Source organism: Solanum lycopersicum, chromosome 1 (assembly GCF_036512215.1).
Source record: "Solanum lycopersicum chromosome 1, SLM_r2.1".
Taxonomy (NCBI): domain Eukaryota; kingdom Viridiplantae; phylum Streptophyta; class Magnoliopsida; order Solanales; family Solanaceae; genus Solanum; species Solanum lycopersicum.
This window is the reverse complement of record NC_090800.1, coordinates 55,613,796-55,632,031: the sequence shown is the minus strand read 5'-3', so window position 1 is coordinate 55,632,031 and position 18,236 is coordinate 55,613,796. Positions and strand designations below refer to the sequence as shown.

The following is an 18,236-nucleotide window of genomic DNA, read 5'->3' as shown; positions in this document are numbered from 1 at the left end:
TCTCGATGTTTTCATCATTGTCAATTCCTTCTCATCCTTCCTTTTCCTTGTTAGACTTAGAATATGACTCATCCAAAAGATCTAGAGAGAAATCCTTCCTCTTCCTCTTCACATGTTTTTGTGCTTCAGGCTTTATTGTCTTTGGTTTTTGGTAGGCTTTTTGTTTAGTGGCTCCCCTCTTCTCTTCTCAACTGCAACAACATCTGCATACACTGTCTCACCTTTTTCCTTATATTTAAAAATTTTAAACCGGATTCACATCAGGAAACTAGCCCTTATCAATAATAGAATGTTTCCTTTTTCTCCGGTTTAGTTCATGTTTTTCTAGACTTCATCGATCACTCAGAGTGGTTCCCCTTGTATTAGAAAGACTTGGTCACACTTTGATCCTCAACTACTTCTTCCTTTCCTTTTGAAAACTGAACTTGTTTCCTTTCAAAATTCCACCATAAAGGTTGATCATCCTTATTTTCACCCTTATCTGTATCAGCAGAAGCAACAGCTAAACGAGTGCCTAGGTCTGACAAAATCTGGGTAAAACCCAAACCAAGAGAGTTCAGAAGGAACACAAATTTGGTTTTCCTCTCAACAAAATGGAGTTCCTATAGAAAGTTAAGAGGGGAGGGAAGAATTAAAATTCCTAGTCGACTGATCTGTTGGATAAGTCAACTTTCCCTGTATTTTAGATACTAAAGTTAGTGATAAATAAAGAGCAGAAAGTAGATAGACACATAATGTTTTTATTCTAGTGCGGAACACTAAGAGAACTTGGGTTGTACAGAGATGTTAATTGAGAACCTGTTAAATATGCAAATCAGAGTTTCGATCTTTATATGACCTTTACTTGTATAACATACATTCAATATATTTCCTTCTCTTTTCTTTTTCGATTGTTCACTAAAATGTGTCCAATGCTTTATGAAAGACGAAAGAAGATTGCGATATAAATTCAAGTGAAGTTGTGCATTTTCATTTTAGAAGGGGCTTAATTTATATACTTGGTGTTGCGTAGATTTTAGCTCTAATAGGAGAACCCAAGGGAATTTCCATCAATCAAGGATTTGTAATGTTTCCTTGATTGAGAATAACTCTTCCTTGATTGAATTACAACATTGTCCATTCTTCCTTGAAATAGAGTTTTGTAGTTACTCTTCAATGTACTGGTGTGTGACTTGACTTGTTGCTTGAGATCACAAATGTGATATTCCTTGATCTGCTTGCCTATTTTGGTCGTCTGATTTTGCTTCTTGTTTTTTTGCTTATACGAACCAATGTAGTATCTAGTGAGATTGATATCTAATTGGTCAATTATTTAGATTAATTTAATCAAACTATTTCATTGGTTGATGCTTCTTATCAGTCTCCAAATCTTGCTCCTTGATTTCCTGCGATAAGATTTGAGTTTGTCATTATGCAAAATATCTCAAGTTAACACTTATATTATCCCTCATCTCAGTCAGACTTTCAATAATCCACACATCACTTGTAGCAAAAATATTCAACCCTATGACTTCTCCTTTTGGAAGATCTCCATTGAAGTTTTGTTTAGATGGGATGGGAGAACAAAATAAGGTTCGATGCACATAAGGTTAGAGGTTTTTTTCACAGACTGAACCTTTGAGTTAATAGATACCTCAAGAGAAGATTTTTGAGATCTATTTAGGTTTATGATAGGAGAACAAACAATGGATATGATTTTTGAAGAGGGTTCACCACTAGGTGAGACTAGATCCTCAGTGGTTGGGGGTTAAAGATTCTTCTACTAGGGGTTGACAGATCTTCAGCTGAAGGTACACCTTCTTGTTTGGTAGGAGGAATGGTCGAAGTAGGGGGTTATTAAGAGAGATTGTCTATCTTATTAACAAACAGAGATGATTCGATCTGATTTTGGAAGCAAATTTGAATTTCGGGAGAGATTGAAGGCAATGGAGAATATAAAAATAACTGAAATGGTGTAAGATCTCCTGAAAGGAAGTATCGTTTGGTATTCAATGATTGGACGATGGTCAGATACGTGGATGACTGCCATATGGAAATTGCAATGGTTCTCTTAAGTAAGTGTTTTGTTAAGAATGCTAACGTTCGATGTAACTGCACAGATCTTCCCCTACCTCCTTTTTCTATCAGTTCACTCACCTTGTGTGTATACCTACAAAAGGTATGAAAGTAAATTTACTAAAACATGAATATAGAGAAAATGAGGATACATGCTTTCTATATTATAGTCATGTACATGTTGATTACCAACTCAAACAAGTTTCAACTTTAAACTTGTTTCTCTAGACAGGTTCCTACTCAGAGCTTTCATGAGAATATGTTTAATTTGATCTTCACTCTTGCAAAATTACATACTAATGTTTCCCTTTTTAATATTATCCCTCAGAAAATGTTTCCTCGCTTAAATATTCTTTGTTCTTTTATGCAGACAAGATTCCTAGTCAAATTAAGAGACTTGTATTTCCCACAAAGGAGTAATAGTGTGAATAACCACTCCAAAGACTCTAAGTTCATGCCCATAGGAGTTGTGCACAACAAGCTGCTATTGTTACATACTTTTCCTCAACTATTGGAAGGATAACAAAATTTTACTTTCTTAGTTAATTAGGAGATAAGAGATGAGCCCAAAAAATGAGTCATTCCTGAGGTGCTCTTTCTTTCAACTTGATTGATACCCATCATAGTCTGCATAAACATATCCTACCAAATCAAATGAGTCTTCTGATGGATAGAATTTAACCGGATCATGTCTTCTTCAAATATCTCAAAACCTTATTCACAGTTCTCTAATAAGATTCCTTCGAATAAGCTTGGAATATTGCATAGATTCAGATATTGAACACAATATCACGTATGCTTGCAGTAAGTTACTCTATCTCACTTATTTTTATCCGAGAGTGACAATTATTCTTGATCAAGAACTCTCTTGTACTACCATGACTTGATTTTGAAGGTTAGCTTGGTTTGCTCATCAAAACAAAATTATGAAACAATGAACATCCATCTCGTATTTGTTATAATTAAAATTTTGAAATCACAAAGTAAAACTATTTTTTTTCAAACATGTCTTATGTTGTGCCTGATGAAATCATTTGGGTTTCTGCTGAAATATGTTCATGGAAGCTAAATATTTTTTGGGGCATTGGGGATTTGATTCTGATGATCACCTCAGAAGAGATCCACCACTTGTTAGAGTTGAGAAAATGGTTGAAGCCCTATCGAAGCTTCCTGGGGCACCAAAATTTATGTTTGTTTTGCTTCGTGATTGAAAGTATTGGGGAATATACGGTTAATATAATGAACTTGATCTCTTCATAGTAACTAACCTTGTTAAGTATGCCTTATTTCAACATTTAGTAAGCTACTAATCAATAGAACAAGTACATTATACTAACCGTATGTGCCACTATTTTTCCGCTCATGAAGCAGAACAAACAAAAAATTTAGTACTCTAGGCAACATAGATTGGACCTGTTCATACATTTACCCAACTGTAACAAGTTGTAGATCCCTTCTGAGGTAATCATCAGAACCAAACCCCAACCCGCCAAAAAATTTGTTTGATTGTTTCATGAACATCTTTCATCAAAAACCCAAAATCATTCGTTAGGCACAACATAAGACATGTTGGGAAAAAAGTGATTTTTACTATATTGTTTCAAAATTTTGATAGTAATAGATATGACATGGATGTGCATTATTTTATGTTTTAATTTTTTAAGAGAAAACTTTTCTTCTTTGACATTCGTCACTCTATTTGTATATGAGTTGTCTTGCCTAGCATATGATCGAATAGTTGCTACAAGATTTCTATGAGATCATATATATATATATATATATATATATATATATATATATATATATATATATATATATAAAACTTGTAACATATGTGGTTTAAAATGGAAAGGCTCAATGTCCAAGACAATACATATAAAATACGAGACACTGACTCATTTGTTTTTTACTTTTAATTCATATTTTTTTCAGAATATCATATAGGACAAGACAAGCCGTTTTAACTAGTAGGGGTGACACTATTTTGCTTCTTCATTAAATTTAAGTACTATGTAAATAGCTCAACTGTCAAGAGGAAACATACTAATGCAACTAAGAGAATAACGGATGTGTTTTATTATTTTAGTCAATTCACAATTGAATTAATTTTTTTACGATGAATGACTTAAATTATGTGATGGGGACTTTGATTCCATCCAAATCTCATTTTGTCATTCAATGATTTTTTTTCTTTTTTGTCCTGATGTTCACCTATATATTGATTGTTCAGTTATTATATTGTCACTATATTATTAAATATGTAACTGTGATCTCCAGTTCATTTTAGGTTTCCTTTTCCCTTTCTCTTTCCAGTTATAATAAATTTTGGACGACTAGTAATAAGATCAATAAAAGCTTAGTTTTTTCTATTCTTCATTTTCTTTTATTTATTTAGTTTATCTCAATTGTATTAGTCTAAATACAATATATAATTGCAAGTCTTCATATCTCACACAAACAAAAACAAACAGGTACTTAAACGTATATTTGGTTCCTCTTGGCAGAAAATGTTTATTCACACTTGTTTGTCTTGTTGATTTTGTGGTAAAAATATATTTTTTCATGTTCGATCTTCATTTTTTATTTGGTATTGATATATATCAGTGTTAGTGTCTATATTTTCATAGTTTTGCATGAATAGCTACTCAGTCGAATTAAAATTGATTTAAGCAAAGTGTAGCAATGATTGAACAAAAGATTTCATTTTTTTAATTCGTAATATTCATTATTCTTTAACGAATGAATACAAATAAAAAACATTTTGTCCAATCATGGTTTGTTTTCTAAAATCAGATTTAATTACTTTGAGTATATATCCATACACAACAATGAAACATGGACACTAAAGAGTTGATAAAAGTGTCCAACAAATCAAAATCTAAGAATTAACATAAGAAAAAAAATCAAATTTACCACAAAATCAAGGAGGCAAAAAGTGAGAACAAACATTTTCTATGCCAAGAGAAATCAAATATACACTTGCGTATCCTTTTGTGTTTGTTTCTGTGAGATGCGAACACTTTCAATGATTCACCATATTTAGATGAATATAATTGGGAGATGAAGATTGAAATAAAATAAATAGAGAACAGAAAACAAACAAACATTTGTCAATATTGTTAGTAGACTTCCAAAATTTATTAGAAGTAGGAAAAATTATAAAAGAAAAATAAACAAAAACTAATTGATGATTTAAGTTAACATGTCTAATATAATAAAGAAATGACAATATGCTAATCAAACCATGAGATTATTGGTGAACTCAAGAACAAACAAGAATTTTTTTTATTAAATGTCAAAATGTAGCTCAAATAGAATCAAACTCACTATGACATAATATAAGTCCATTTTTAGAGTAATAACAAACAATAATGGACTGGACAAAATAAAAAAACAAATCGATATTATCTAAGTTGTGCCTATTTATCTCCTATTGATCGGTGTGGAATTCAACAAAATTATTTTTCTATGCACAGGTGTATTTTGGACAATGTCAAAATTGATTCAAATAGTTCTAAAAGAGTAAAACCAGTATGTATTTGAACAATCAAATCCACTACCTAAGTCAATAAATGTTGATCATTCGTAGACTTTGACAGTTTATTTAAATTATTTTCTCAAAGGTAATCAAATTTCATGTATTATATCATTTAAACAATCAAATTTTGATACAAACTTTAAGTACAATGTAATTTAAGAAAGTATTAATTTTTTTTCTTTAATAAAAGACATTTGTAGTTTGCTATAAAATTGAAGTTATTTAATTTTTCCTTTTCGGGTTGTTTGCCAACTCTCTATAAACTTTGTAAATAGATGCATTAATAAATGTTTGACACACTTGAAACTATACATATAACAGTCTAAAGACATAGAAACATTATATGATCAACAATGGCAACACAAGTAACCTTATGCTCAGAAGTTGTACATTATAGTTCATTAATACAATATCGAGTTTGGATATATAAAGTGATTATGCATAATTATTAAGAATTTTATAAAGATGTAAATTCTATTTAGTATGCAATGTTCATATATTTTGAGGCATATGATCATTTTCAAACAGAATAACTTTTATATTTTCTGAAGCTAAATTTCTATGTTTTGTAACAAATGTAGATCATCTGTGGTAAAAATGAGGTACAGATAAGAAGATTATGTAAATGTTGTTATCCCCTTTATTTGGATTAGCAAATCAGAAATAGTGAAAGACGATTAAAATCAATATGTTTCATATTAAAATAGAACGAGCATATAAACATTGCTAGATTTCAAATTGGACATGGACAGCACGAGAAAACTAGAATATATCACAATGTAAGAGTTAATTGACATGAAAATAATTAAGCCACTAGTGTAGTGATGAGTTACAAATAAGAGGGATAAGCAGATTTCGAAGTACCTCTGGTTAGAATCTTTTTATGCATCCGGTCTTCCTTGAGTAGTCTGATTTAGATATGTAATAGCTCCTTTTAGACTCAGGGGACTCAAGAAGGCCTTGGCCAAAAAAGCAGTTTTATGATAGAGGTAAATATTGAGGATCAATAATTTGACAGAAAAATACACCATTACACTGAGGCATGTTAAGAAACTATCCTCAAAGATATAATAAGACATATCCCCAAGATGCAACAAACTTTTTAAGGGATTAACTAGAAGCAGAAATAATATACCTAGATGGAAGAAATAAAATCGGGATAGATAAATTTGCTATTTTGTTTTAACCAAAGTAGTGTATATATAGGTGTTTCTACAACGGCTCATTAACCATCTTTTGAGATTACACTAATTTTCCAACAAGAAGAAAGATACTTTTGAGAGGTAGCCACCAAAGTAAATAGAAACATACAAATCGAATATTATTAAGTACTCTACTTTTTTCTATAAGAAGGAATAAACTGAATAACAAAGAAGGTCCCTATGAATAAGATAAATTTCGCTCAAGCTAAAAACTATTATATGAACGAAATAAATTTCACATCTCATGGTTAGACATCCATGTGGCTAAATTCAGTAACTGCCTAGGCACAACAAAACTTTCCATTCTAGTTAAGAGACGATGAAAGGGACAATGTGAAAAAAATATAAGCTTAGCACCATAAAAGAAAGAAAGCTACAGACTCAACATATCTATTGTGTTTAAAATATTATAAGAAGAAGATAACCTCTATGTTTGGAAAAAATTCTCTCCATTAATAAAAGTCTCAACAGGACTACATTGTGGATGCTTTCATATTTTATGTGAGAAGAGTAAATTTCAATTTATAGAGTTCCAAAATTTTCCTCCAATAAAGGAATAACCTAAATATTGAGGAAATTATATATTCTTATCAAAAAATTAAAGCATTTAAGGTAATACATTGATTTTCCTACAAGAGAAAAATAAACTTCTAATAAGGTAAGAAAATCAAGGGAAACTATAATATGATTTAGGACTATAATAGCTCCTCCACAGCCCAAACCATGATGTTGGGCACGCAATACTAAGTAATCCAATACAAATTTAAACAAATTTTTAATTGACTATTAAAGTTATCTGTATATTGACCATAGAAGTATAAAAGGTTAATACAATTAGGTAGAGCATGTATGTTCTAATAAAGGTATATATGTAAGAAAAAAAATATCAACAACACTTACACGTCAACACCGTGGAAATTAGGGTTAATATTTTACCACCATATAAATATCTTATTGGATAAATATTCCTAGAAACTTAATCTTAACTAATGTAGATATTGTGAAAGTGTCACAATATCATGTTAGCAATAGAATATTAAAAAATGACAATATACATGAGATGTTTTCTTGTAAATAACGGACAAACATTAGGATATCTCGTGAAAAAAGGAATTTAAATTTGTTGAGGAAAAATAATGTGGAAATAAGGAAGAACAAGAATTATTTATGTTACAATCCTATTAAAAAAGTTCATAGTGGGAGACACTACCTACCGTAAGTAGAGCCATGATAGAGATTCTAATTTACTATAAAATTGGAAGGCCAAACAACAATTTAAATGGCAAAACTAGTTTTCCAAAATGTTAACATATCGTTCTTCACTACTCCTCTTTCTCATAGACACAACTTCTGCAGGATCAACACTCGTTCTCTCACCATTAATGAATTCATCACATGATTGCGTAGTTAAATTGGTCGAATTCACTGTGTTTGGTCCTTCATTCTAAGATATAGATTTTAAGCCAAAACAACAATCTATTCATGATTAGTGAAGAAACAACATTACTTTAATTCAGGGTGGGAAAGTTCCACACACATGAACCATTGAGTTGTCGAGAGAATAGGTCTAGCTCAATTGCAGAAACACATTAGATTTTTATGAAACTAGAAAGTTTAAATCTCAATAATGTAGCTCAACTTCCTTAAGAACTATTAAAGAAAAAACTAAGAGTAAAATCAATGCATCTGAGGTTGTCATTCCATGTTTCCTATGTCTTCTACACGACGATACATATGAAAATAGATACAGACAGTCAGTTAAAGTACAATTCTACAAGTACAACTATTACATTTTAATTTCAAAAGAGTGAGGATCTGGTTATATGAATCCTCTCAAACCATTTTCTCCATTCAAATTTATCTTATGCAACATATTTTGAATATAATGAACTATACATTTATGAGGATAGAGCAGATCTTATAACAAAACATAAGACACCTCAATTTATAGTAACATTGTATGTGAATCTAGGTCCTCGAGTAGAGAATTCATTAGAAGGCACGATAAAAGATCTTTTTTTTGCCGTTTAAGGAACCATTTATACCTCTTTACATTAACAGTTAGTAGTAGAAACACATCCCAAAAGAGTAACATTTTTGCACACCTAACAGAAACTCAATATGAAAAAGTACAACTAGAGCTTCTACTCAATTTCTTTATAAAACCTCATATTGATATACTTCATATATTGGTGCATAAGAAAACTTTGTAAGAAAGGAAAATCTCTAAGCAATTGCGCCTATCAGTCACTATAAGAACCCACTAGCTAGTATAAGATTCTTAGTAGTGAAAAGTTTTAACTAGTGCCAAGGAATATGTGGAACTCCATGACTGTAGATATGTAAAATTTAACCTGAGAATGTCATCATGTGTTAGGTTAGGAAATTTTGTTAGGTTAGGAAATTTACACACTAACAGAGGTACGGGTATCACTGAAGCAAATCTTTTTCATGAAATTAAAACATAAAACAATGAATATCCAACTCATTTTTGTCACTATTAATATTCTGAAACAACAAAGTGAAAATTACCTCATTTCGCAACAAGTCTAATGTCTTCACTTGTCGGACAATTACTATTTGGACATTGGATTCTAAAAAAATTGTAACCATTATGTCTTTGTTTTGTGTACTAGACTTCATTTAGAAATCTCCATTGTGGAGGAGTAGTAGCCTCGTTGTGAGGTTGAGAAGAGAAAGGATGGAGTGTGGGAGAAGCTCAGCTAGGTAAACAAAATTGAGATATAATTTTTTTTGGTGAAACTCAAGATTCATTTGTTTGATAAATAAACAACCTAAACAAAATTGTATTACCATCAAGGGTTTCTATAATATTTTGCGTTATCTGCAAGGAATCACTTGTACATTGACACAGATTGGTAATGAATAACATCAAAAAGAGTATAAAAACTGTAGCATACTTGTAAGATATCAATTATCACAAATTAATATTTAGCTAACCTTTATACCTCACACATCTAAGTTAAGCTTCAAAATTATTCAACTGCAATTAGAAAACATTATTCGAAGTCGACAAATATTATATGGGTGAATTTGATTGAATTAAAAGGTATGTGCAAAAAAAACATAACCTTTATATTTAAAGACATTGATTTTTTTAAAAGCACATCATCTTGATATACTTTGCTTGGGATAAAGAAAATTTTGCAAGAAGCAAAGCTTATTCATCAAAATTATGGATGTCCCAATTCACAGAAGCAAAAATTTCTTATCAAATTAGAAAAATGAAATAACAAGCACGTAAAGTCTCATTTTTGTTACTATCTACCAAATTTCTAAAATAATAAAATAAACATTACCTTTTTTCCAACATGTCTTGCCTCTTCACTTTCCAATTGATCTTGGTACACTAAATTCTTCACAAAACTTTGTGAAATCTATTAGAAAACTTTGTCACTCTGGAAGAAAACTTTGCGAAGTTCTTCTTTTCTTTTTGGGGGTTGAAACAAACAATGTGAGAAATCATGTTGTACCCTTTCTTTTGCCATCAATTAGTCAAAATCTGTTCAGTTACAATGGAACTTGGAACTGAATGCTACTTTTTCTTTTTGTTTGAATCTGAATTGATGTGCCCACGTTTTTTTGTTTTACCTCGAAATATAGGTTACAAATTACTACTCTCTCCATTCATCTTTATTTATAGATTTTTTGTTAAATACTCCATTAACAATAATTAATAAAAGAATAATTTTATAAGCTATTTAAACATTGGGGAATAGATACTATTTATTAATAATGATAAAATAGTTATAAAATGATAAAATATCTCTTGATTTTCAAAACAGAATAAGTAAATTTCAGTTACTATTTTTAATATAATGGACAAGTAAAGGTGGACGAATGAAAATAAATGTTTCATTTTACTCGTTCATTCACTATTAAAATAATGAACTTTAGCGAATAAGAAAACGGCCGCTGATGTATTCATGTGAGGCAATATATTAGTGGCTAATTAGTGGCAGATTTAGGATTTTAAGGTTGAGGGTGCTTTGAAGTTAAACTATAAAAAAATATGTCTTAACAATGAGATTCGAACCTTATTACAACAACATTAAAAGAGTCTTAAGTACCCATCCTAGAACCATTGGACCATCTATACGATTTATTCATTGGGTCCTCTATGTCAATTTTATACAAATACTTATCGATTTCTACATAGATATATATATTTCGTAACAAAGTTAATGGGTGCTCGAGCACACGGCGGACACCATGTGGGTCCGCCCCTGTGGCTAATGTATAATGGCCAAGAAAAAGTAGACTTTTAGTAGCAATTCCGTACAATAGCCGCGAAAAATAAAAAACCTTTTTTCCTATAATTTAAAGCTGCACCTTTCTCTAAATAATTTTTTCCCCCAATTCTCTAAATTCTGTAAAAAAATGAAACAAATTGCTAGAGAATAAAGAAAAGAGTACTATGAACATAACCCTTTATAAGCTGCAAATAAGGAAAAAAAATTTAAAACAATCTCCCATACGCACAAGCATTCTACATCCTAAATAACGTAGAGATTCACATCCAACGCAATATATTCATTCGTAGCAGCGACTTTCAGCAGCAGCGATGTCCAGCAACACCAATGTGAAGCAGCGACTTCCAACAGCAAATACGCCCAGGAAAAACAAAGTTTACAGCTCTGTAGGTCATTCATCTCCACTCCTCTGTTTGTATCATGTTTTATTACTCTTGCTGCTCTATACATCTTCCTTTCTAATTTAACCCTATTATTTTTTTCTATTATGTTTATTAATCAGTATTTACGCATTAACTAACAAAAATACAGAAAATACACTTGACAAACTAATCAATATTTAGGTATTAACTATGATTTCAGATTCCTCAGAGAAGTTCATTTGTGTTTGTGATCTCTGGTTGCTACTATTTTGATTGCAATTGATTGACTCGATACACCTGTTAATATGCATTAAGGTGTATCCCTTTTATATAAAGGTGTTGATAGAACTTAACAAGTAATGGAGCAGGTCCCTTACTTTACTACAGAAAATTACCAGAAAGTTAAATGCAGTAAAATCAACACAATGATATTCTGTGGAAACCTCCTTGCTTAAGGGAGTAAAACCACGACCTGTCTCACAGGATTTTCAATTGTTTTCACTAATCTTCAAAATCAAAAGCGAAAAACGATTACACCAAACGTAAGAAAGAGTTATCAATCTTACCGTTAAGCAATAGACCTCTATTGCTCAACAAGCCAAAGTAGAAAAACAATCTACCCACTAAGCTATCCCACCTGGACAACCTAGACTTTTAACACAACACACCAATTCCTTTATAGATTTAGGAGTGGTTTACAATTTAAGAACAAGAGAATAAATTCCTAAACAACTAGACGAAAGGCTCTAGATGTTGCTGTTGTCCTAGGAATGATTCTACCTTTGCTTTGTATTAGCCTTTGCAAGAGTTCTTGAAAAGTGTTTATCAAGTTGCAATAACTAGAGAAAAGTGTTTAGGAAAGTGCCTTTTATATGGGCAAGTCACTTTCCTAAACTTCTTTGCCATTGGCTGGAAGGGTCACACTTTCTGACGCCATCGGGAAGTGTGCACCTACTTTCTGCACCATATCCAGCTGGCAGTTGACTAGCTAGTCATCATGAGAGCCTGATACCTCTACTAGGTCCCTGAGTTTTGTTTCATTTGTAATACTTCGAACAATACACCTGCAATACTCATGTAGAAAACCCGGTACCTTTATGAGGTCCCTAAGTTTGTCAAATCATCAAAACTACAAATAACATTTTCCCCCTTTTTGATGATGACAAACAATGATATGATCTGAAATCTTCACCAAAATCGTTCCCCCTGGCTGTGTATTCCCCCTTACTGTATATTCCCCCTTAAAGTATGTTCCCCCTTATTTAGTTACTTACAGTTTACTTCCCCCTTTTGGCATCATAAAAAAGATATGTAGTAAACCATTGAGTCAACACAAATACTGAATAAGATCAGAGCGAATCTGCAATCAAACAGTAGAGGAAAATCATTCACAAAAGAACATAGGAAGAACGACAAAGGAATAAAGTAACCAACATGCCATTATAACATAAATACATTAAATACAAACTAAAAATCCATTAACACGATGATTAGGCACACAAAAAAAAAGAAACAGGGAAGGATTGATTGACAGTTTAGGAAGAGGGGGGTGTTTTGGACAGGGACTGGATAACAAGAGTGAGTCGTGCATTGGCAGCATCATTATCCTTGATGGCCTTTTCTTGCAGGGCAGTTATCTTCGCCTTCAACTTATTGTTCTCTTTCTCCAGGGCTTGTACAACTGATGAACCAGGTCCCTAACTCTGGGCAGTAAGCAGCTCTGCTTTGAGTACAACAATTTTAGCCTCTTTACTACTCAACCGCACAGTGAGTTCTTCAGTCTCGTGTTTAAGCTGATCCAGGTCCTCAAGAAGTTGAGCCATCTTGCTTTTTTGTAAGCTTCTGCCTTCAATACACTCACATTCAAACAAGGTGTGCTCAGAGATTGTTTGTTTAACTTTCCCCACCTTTCCAATACCAAGAGGAATCTGAAAGTGCTTGAATACTTTAGTGAGAAAGTATCCATAACCCATTCCATGTACTCCTTTCCTCTCGATAACTGTTTTGTGAATATGTTCAATCATAAGACCAGGAAGGCTCAGAGCCACAAAGCTGCACAGCATCTCCATGACGTACAAGTCAGCAGCAGTAGCAAGTGTTGTCTTTTCAGTGCGAGGGAGAACCACTTTGTTGACGAACTCGAAGACCAGATGATACTCACTCTTCATAATTTTCTTATAGATCCCAGCAACCTTGGTTATGGGAGTCTTTGAAATCAGAGATGCAAATTCTGAAGAGCAAGTTTTTCCCTGCACGGACCGGGTCCCCTCTGTAGGCACTCTGAGGATTTTTCCCAACACGTCCTCATTCAAAGAAATGGCAACATTGTTCACGCATGTGAGGAGACTCCCATCTTCCAGAAATTGAATATTGTAATAGAATTCATGAACCTCTTCCTAATGGAGGATGGGGGATTTCTTGCTGAACAGGTGCAGCCAAGACTGGATCTCCACCATGTCATGCAGAGAGTCCATGCCCAGAAGAGTAATAATCCCCATATCAAACACTCATCCAGCGAGAACTGCTTGGTTCCTCAGACTGTCAACTACTTCCTGCAAGTTGACATTCTCAACATTCCTAGCTTGAGGACCAGGTTCCTGTGTCCGCTTCCTCTTCCTTTCAGATTTCTTCCCTTTTGACTGTGACTTTTCAACCTTCTTTGTAACCCTTTCCCTTTTCTTTTCTGACTTCTTCTTGTTATTTTTCTTTTCAACCTCTTCTCCAGACAACTAAACCGATTTTTCTTTAGGTATCTTAAAATTTGATACCTTGAAAGTTCGTGCACTTCTGACTGCAGCAGCAGATCGTGCACTTGCCTTCAAGGCATCCACCATCAATTTTTGTGCAGCAGACCTTGTATTAGGTCTTCTCTTAGGAGCCTCCTCCACAACCTTTTCCTTCCCCTTTCTACTCTCCACCTTCCATTTTAATGGTTCTTCCTCACTTGCAGATTCAGATGACGAGGAAGAAGAGTACCGCCCTAAATCTGGGGTTTTATCAAAAATGGGTTGAGAAGGCCTTACCTCTTCTATTTCCAGGGCATCAGTGTGTTCTGTTCTGGCCTCTTCTCTCATCATTGCCAGGCTCTCAATCACGAGTTCCTCACTCGCTGCTAGGATATTTGACTCTGAAGCCCTGTGTTTTGGTAGATCTCCCTCAAACATGTTGTCAGGCAACATGTCTTCACATGTACCAGGTACTGTAGAAGTGTTTAGATCGATGGAGAAGAAAGGTTTATCTGGAGTATTTTGTGGAGGACTGGGTGGGGGAGGAGTGCTGGCTTGAGCAGGGGTGGAGAATAGAATGCAAGGGGTGCAATTTCACTAAGTACGTCCAGCATTTGCTTAGAAGAAGATGAAGAAGAAGACATATTTGTGATACTGGAAGGGGTCGTTGAAGAACAAAAAGAAGATGAAGACAGATTTGCCTTTGAATGTGAGAGGCCTTTGTGATAAATGAGATAGATAAAGTTAAGAGACGGATGAGAGTTTCAAGAAGAAAAGACCCCTTTTTAAAAGACGTGAAAAGGTGCCAGGTCCTTGATTAGATGCGTCATTTGAGAGAGAAACGATTGGACTGATCGGTCAGAGTAACCGATGACTGACACGTGGCATTTTCAATGGTCAAATTTTTTAGTTTAAATTTAATGTAAAAATTCTAACCTGGACAGGTACCAGGTACCATGATAGAGTTTAACTTCATTCCTTAATTGTTCTAGACTCTTCTTTTGCTGAGCAGGTCCCTATTGAGAGTATACCTACGAAAGGTACAAAAAGTAATCTTGTACAAATATTTAAAATTCACACAAAGGATACCTGCACAACAATTCTAACCATTAAGGGAGTTCTACTGTTGGAGGCTAAAAACATCACTTGGAGATCAACATCCCCAACTTTAGTCGATTTCTCTCAAATTGATCCTTGCTGAGAGCCTTGGTGAAGATGTCTGCAATCTGTTCCTCCATCGGACAGTATGTGAGCACAATATTTCCCTTCTCAACATGATCTCTCAAAAAATGATGTCTAACATCAATGTGCTTTGTTCTCTTATGATGAACTGTGTTTTTTCCCATACTCACAGCACTAGTGTTGTCACACATTAGAGGAATTGCTTTGATGTGGATCCCAAAATCTTCTAAGTATTGCCTAATCCACAGCAATTGAGAACAACAAGCTGCAGCAGCTACATATTCAGCTTCAGCAGTTGAGAGAGCCACAGAGTTCTGCTTCCTAGTGCCCCAAGAGACAAGTGATGATCAAAGGAAATGAGCCATTCCATAGGTGCTCTTCCTGTCAACTTGATAACCTGCAAAATCAGCATCTGCAAAACCAACCAGATCAAAAGTATCACCTGCAGGATAAAAGAGAACCAGGTCCCCTGTTTTCTTCAGGTATCTGAGAATGCGTTTTGCAGCCTTTAGAGTTGAATCACGAGGACATGCTTGAAACCTGGCACACACTCCAATGTTCACCAAGGTTCTGTTCTTTCTCTCCACCACTCCATTTTGTTGAGGAGTTCTTGGAGCAGAGAAGTTGTGGCTTGTACCATTTTCCATATAGAATCTATCCAATGTTGAGTTTTCAAACTCTGTCCCATGATCAGATCTAATGCTGCAAACAACTTGATTCAATTTTGTTTGAATCATTTTGAAGAACACCACCAGTTCATCAGCTGTCTCTGCCTTTGATCTCAAAAATATCGTCCAGGTGTATCTTGAATAGTCATCAACAATCACGAAGATGTACTTCTTTCCATTTCTGCTTTGAACCTTCAAGGCTCCACAAAGGTCCATGTGAAGCAGCTCTAAGGTTCTTGATGATGTAACCTGATTCTTGGGCTTGAATGATGATCTGATTTGCTTTCCTTTAACACAAGCTTCACATATTTTATTTTCAGAAAACTTCATTTTGGGCAACCCTCGGACCAGGTCCTTTGAAATCAACTTATTCAATAAAGATGAACTCACATGTCCCAGCCTACGATGCCAGAGATCAGCATTTTCATTTTGAGCACAAAGACATGTTAAGTCATCTCCATGAGAGATTTCCAAGTTTGCCACATACATAATTTTACTTCTGTGTGCAGTGAGAATTACCTTGTTTGTAGTTAAACTCACCACAGTGCATTTTTCAGAAGTAAATTTGACCTCATTTCCTTTGTCACAGATTTGTGACACACTTAGCAAGCTGTACTTCAACCCATCCACATGGTAAACATTGTCAATTGAATCTTCAAGAGATCTTCCTACTTTGCCAACTCCCAAAATATACCCCTTCTTGCCATCACCAAATGAGACACCTCCACCTTTGAGGGTCTTGAGTAAGAGGAAGTTCGTTACATCATCAGTCATATGTTTAGAGCAGCCACTATCCATATACCAACATTGACTGCTGCCCCTCTCACTCACCTGCACCAAAAACCACTTGTTAAGCTTGGGAACCCATTTCAGCTTGAGTTCCCAGTAGGCAGACAAAGGAGTGATCAGATTGTACTTGGCCCAATATGGTAGACTTTGAATCTTTCTAACAAAGGACCTAGGAGCAGGAACAGATTTTTTCTTTGAAAATCTGTGAGTTGAGATAGGTTCTTTAGGACCAGGTTTCTCATTTGGTACATTCTGTGTTTCAGCATAATTAGAGTATCTTTCACATAAGGTTTTCCAGCTAACACACTCATTCATCAAATGTCCATTCTTACCACAATGCAGACACAACAGATTGTCAGACACAAACACATACTTACTAGGAGGATTATAAGGAGGACTTATGTTCAGACTTCCTAGTCTATTCTTACTGAAATTACTCTGATTTGTCACATTTGACAGTAGTTTTGAGGATTTGGTCCACTTAAGAGATTTTTCAAGTTCTTCGTTAAGTTTCACAACACGCTGTTCTAATTTGTTATTCTTTTCAAGTGACAATCTGAGATTTGTCTCGAAGTTTTTTAATTTTTCTTGAATTTCAGCTTGCAAATTGTTTGGCTTTCCATTCAGCTTTTCAGCTTGTTCAGTAAACTGACACAACTGATGCTTAAGTTCAGAATTATTTAACTCTAGAGACACCATTCTTGCCATTGTCTCTTCAAATTGAACTTTGTTTTCAGTTAAAATTTCAAGTTCAGCATTCATGGCATCTCTTTCAGATGTTAAATCTATCACAGAATCTAGCATGACTTTTGCCAAGGTTCTTAATTTCTTAAGACAATATTTATCCAAGTCAATTTTCATGTCAAGAAGAGTTACCTGATTGTCCTCTTCTTCATTTTCTGTTTGTGCCATGAGAGCAAATATTTCATTGAAGACAATTTCCTCCTTATGCACAGCAACCATAGACACATATTTTGGCTCATCAGGATCTTCTGAATCACTTGAAGAATCCCCCCATGCATCAAGAGCCCTTTTGACAACCATATCAGCAGCAGCTTTACGATCTCTGTTTCCATGTACCAGGTCCCTTCTGTTTTCTTTGTCACCCCTGTGTTTTTGATGTTCCTTGTTTTCAGCCTTGAGCAAAGGACACTCTTTGATGAAGTGTCCAGATTTTCCACGCTTGTAGCAAGTATTTCCTTGAGCAGCATTTCGAGTCCCATTTGTTCCTCTTTTATACATTTTGTTTTTTCTCACAATCTTTTGAAATCTACTGATGAGATATGCCATATCATCATCATCACTTGAATCTTCATCTGATTTATACTTCAACATCAATGATTTGTCCTTCTTGATTTTGTTTTTTGACAAATCATAGTTTCGATTCATCTCATGTGTTTTAAGATTGCTAATCAAGGCATCCATGGTCAGCACCTTCAA

The 18,236-nt window shown here is 34.0% G+C and overlaps 1 protein-coding gene across 1 annotated transcript; it reads right to left on the bottom strand.

The window, feature by feature from the left end:
• Window positions 1-15,299: 15,299 nt before the first annotated feature.
• On the bottom strand, window positions 15,300-18,221 carry LOC138342583 (uncharacterized). The gene is made up of 2 exons (XM_069294672.1): window positions 15,737-18,221; window positions 15,300-15,625 (listed from the first exon to the last, which is right to left on the bottom strand). Exons 1-2 carry the CDS (start codon window positions 18,219-18,221, stop codon window positions 15,300-15,302), a joined length of 2,811 nt encoding a protein of 936 aa, XP_069150773.1.
• Between the last annotated feature and the right edge of the window lie 15 nt (window positions 18,222-18,236).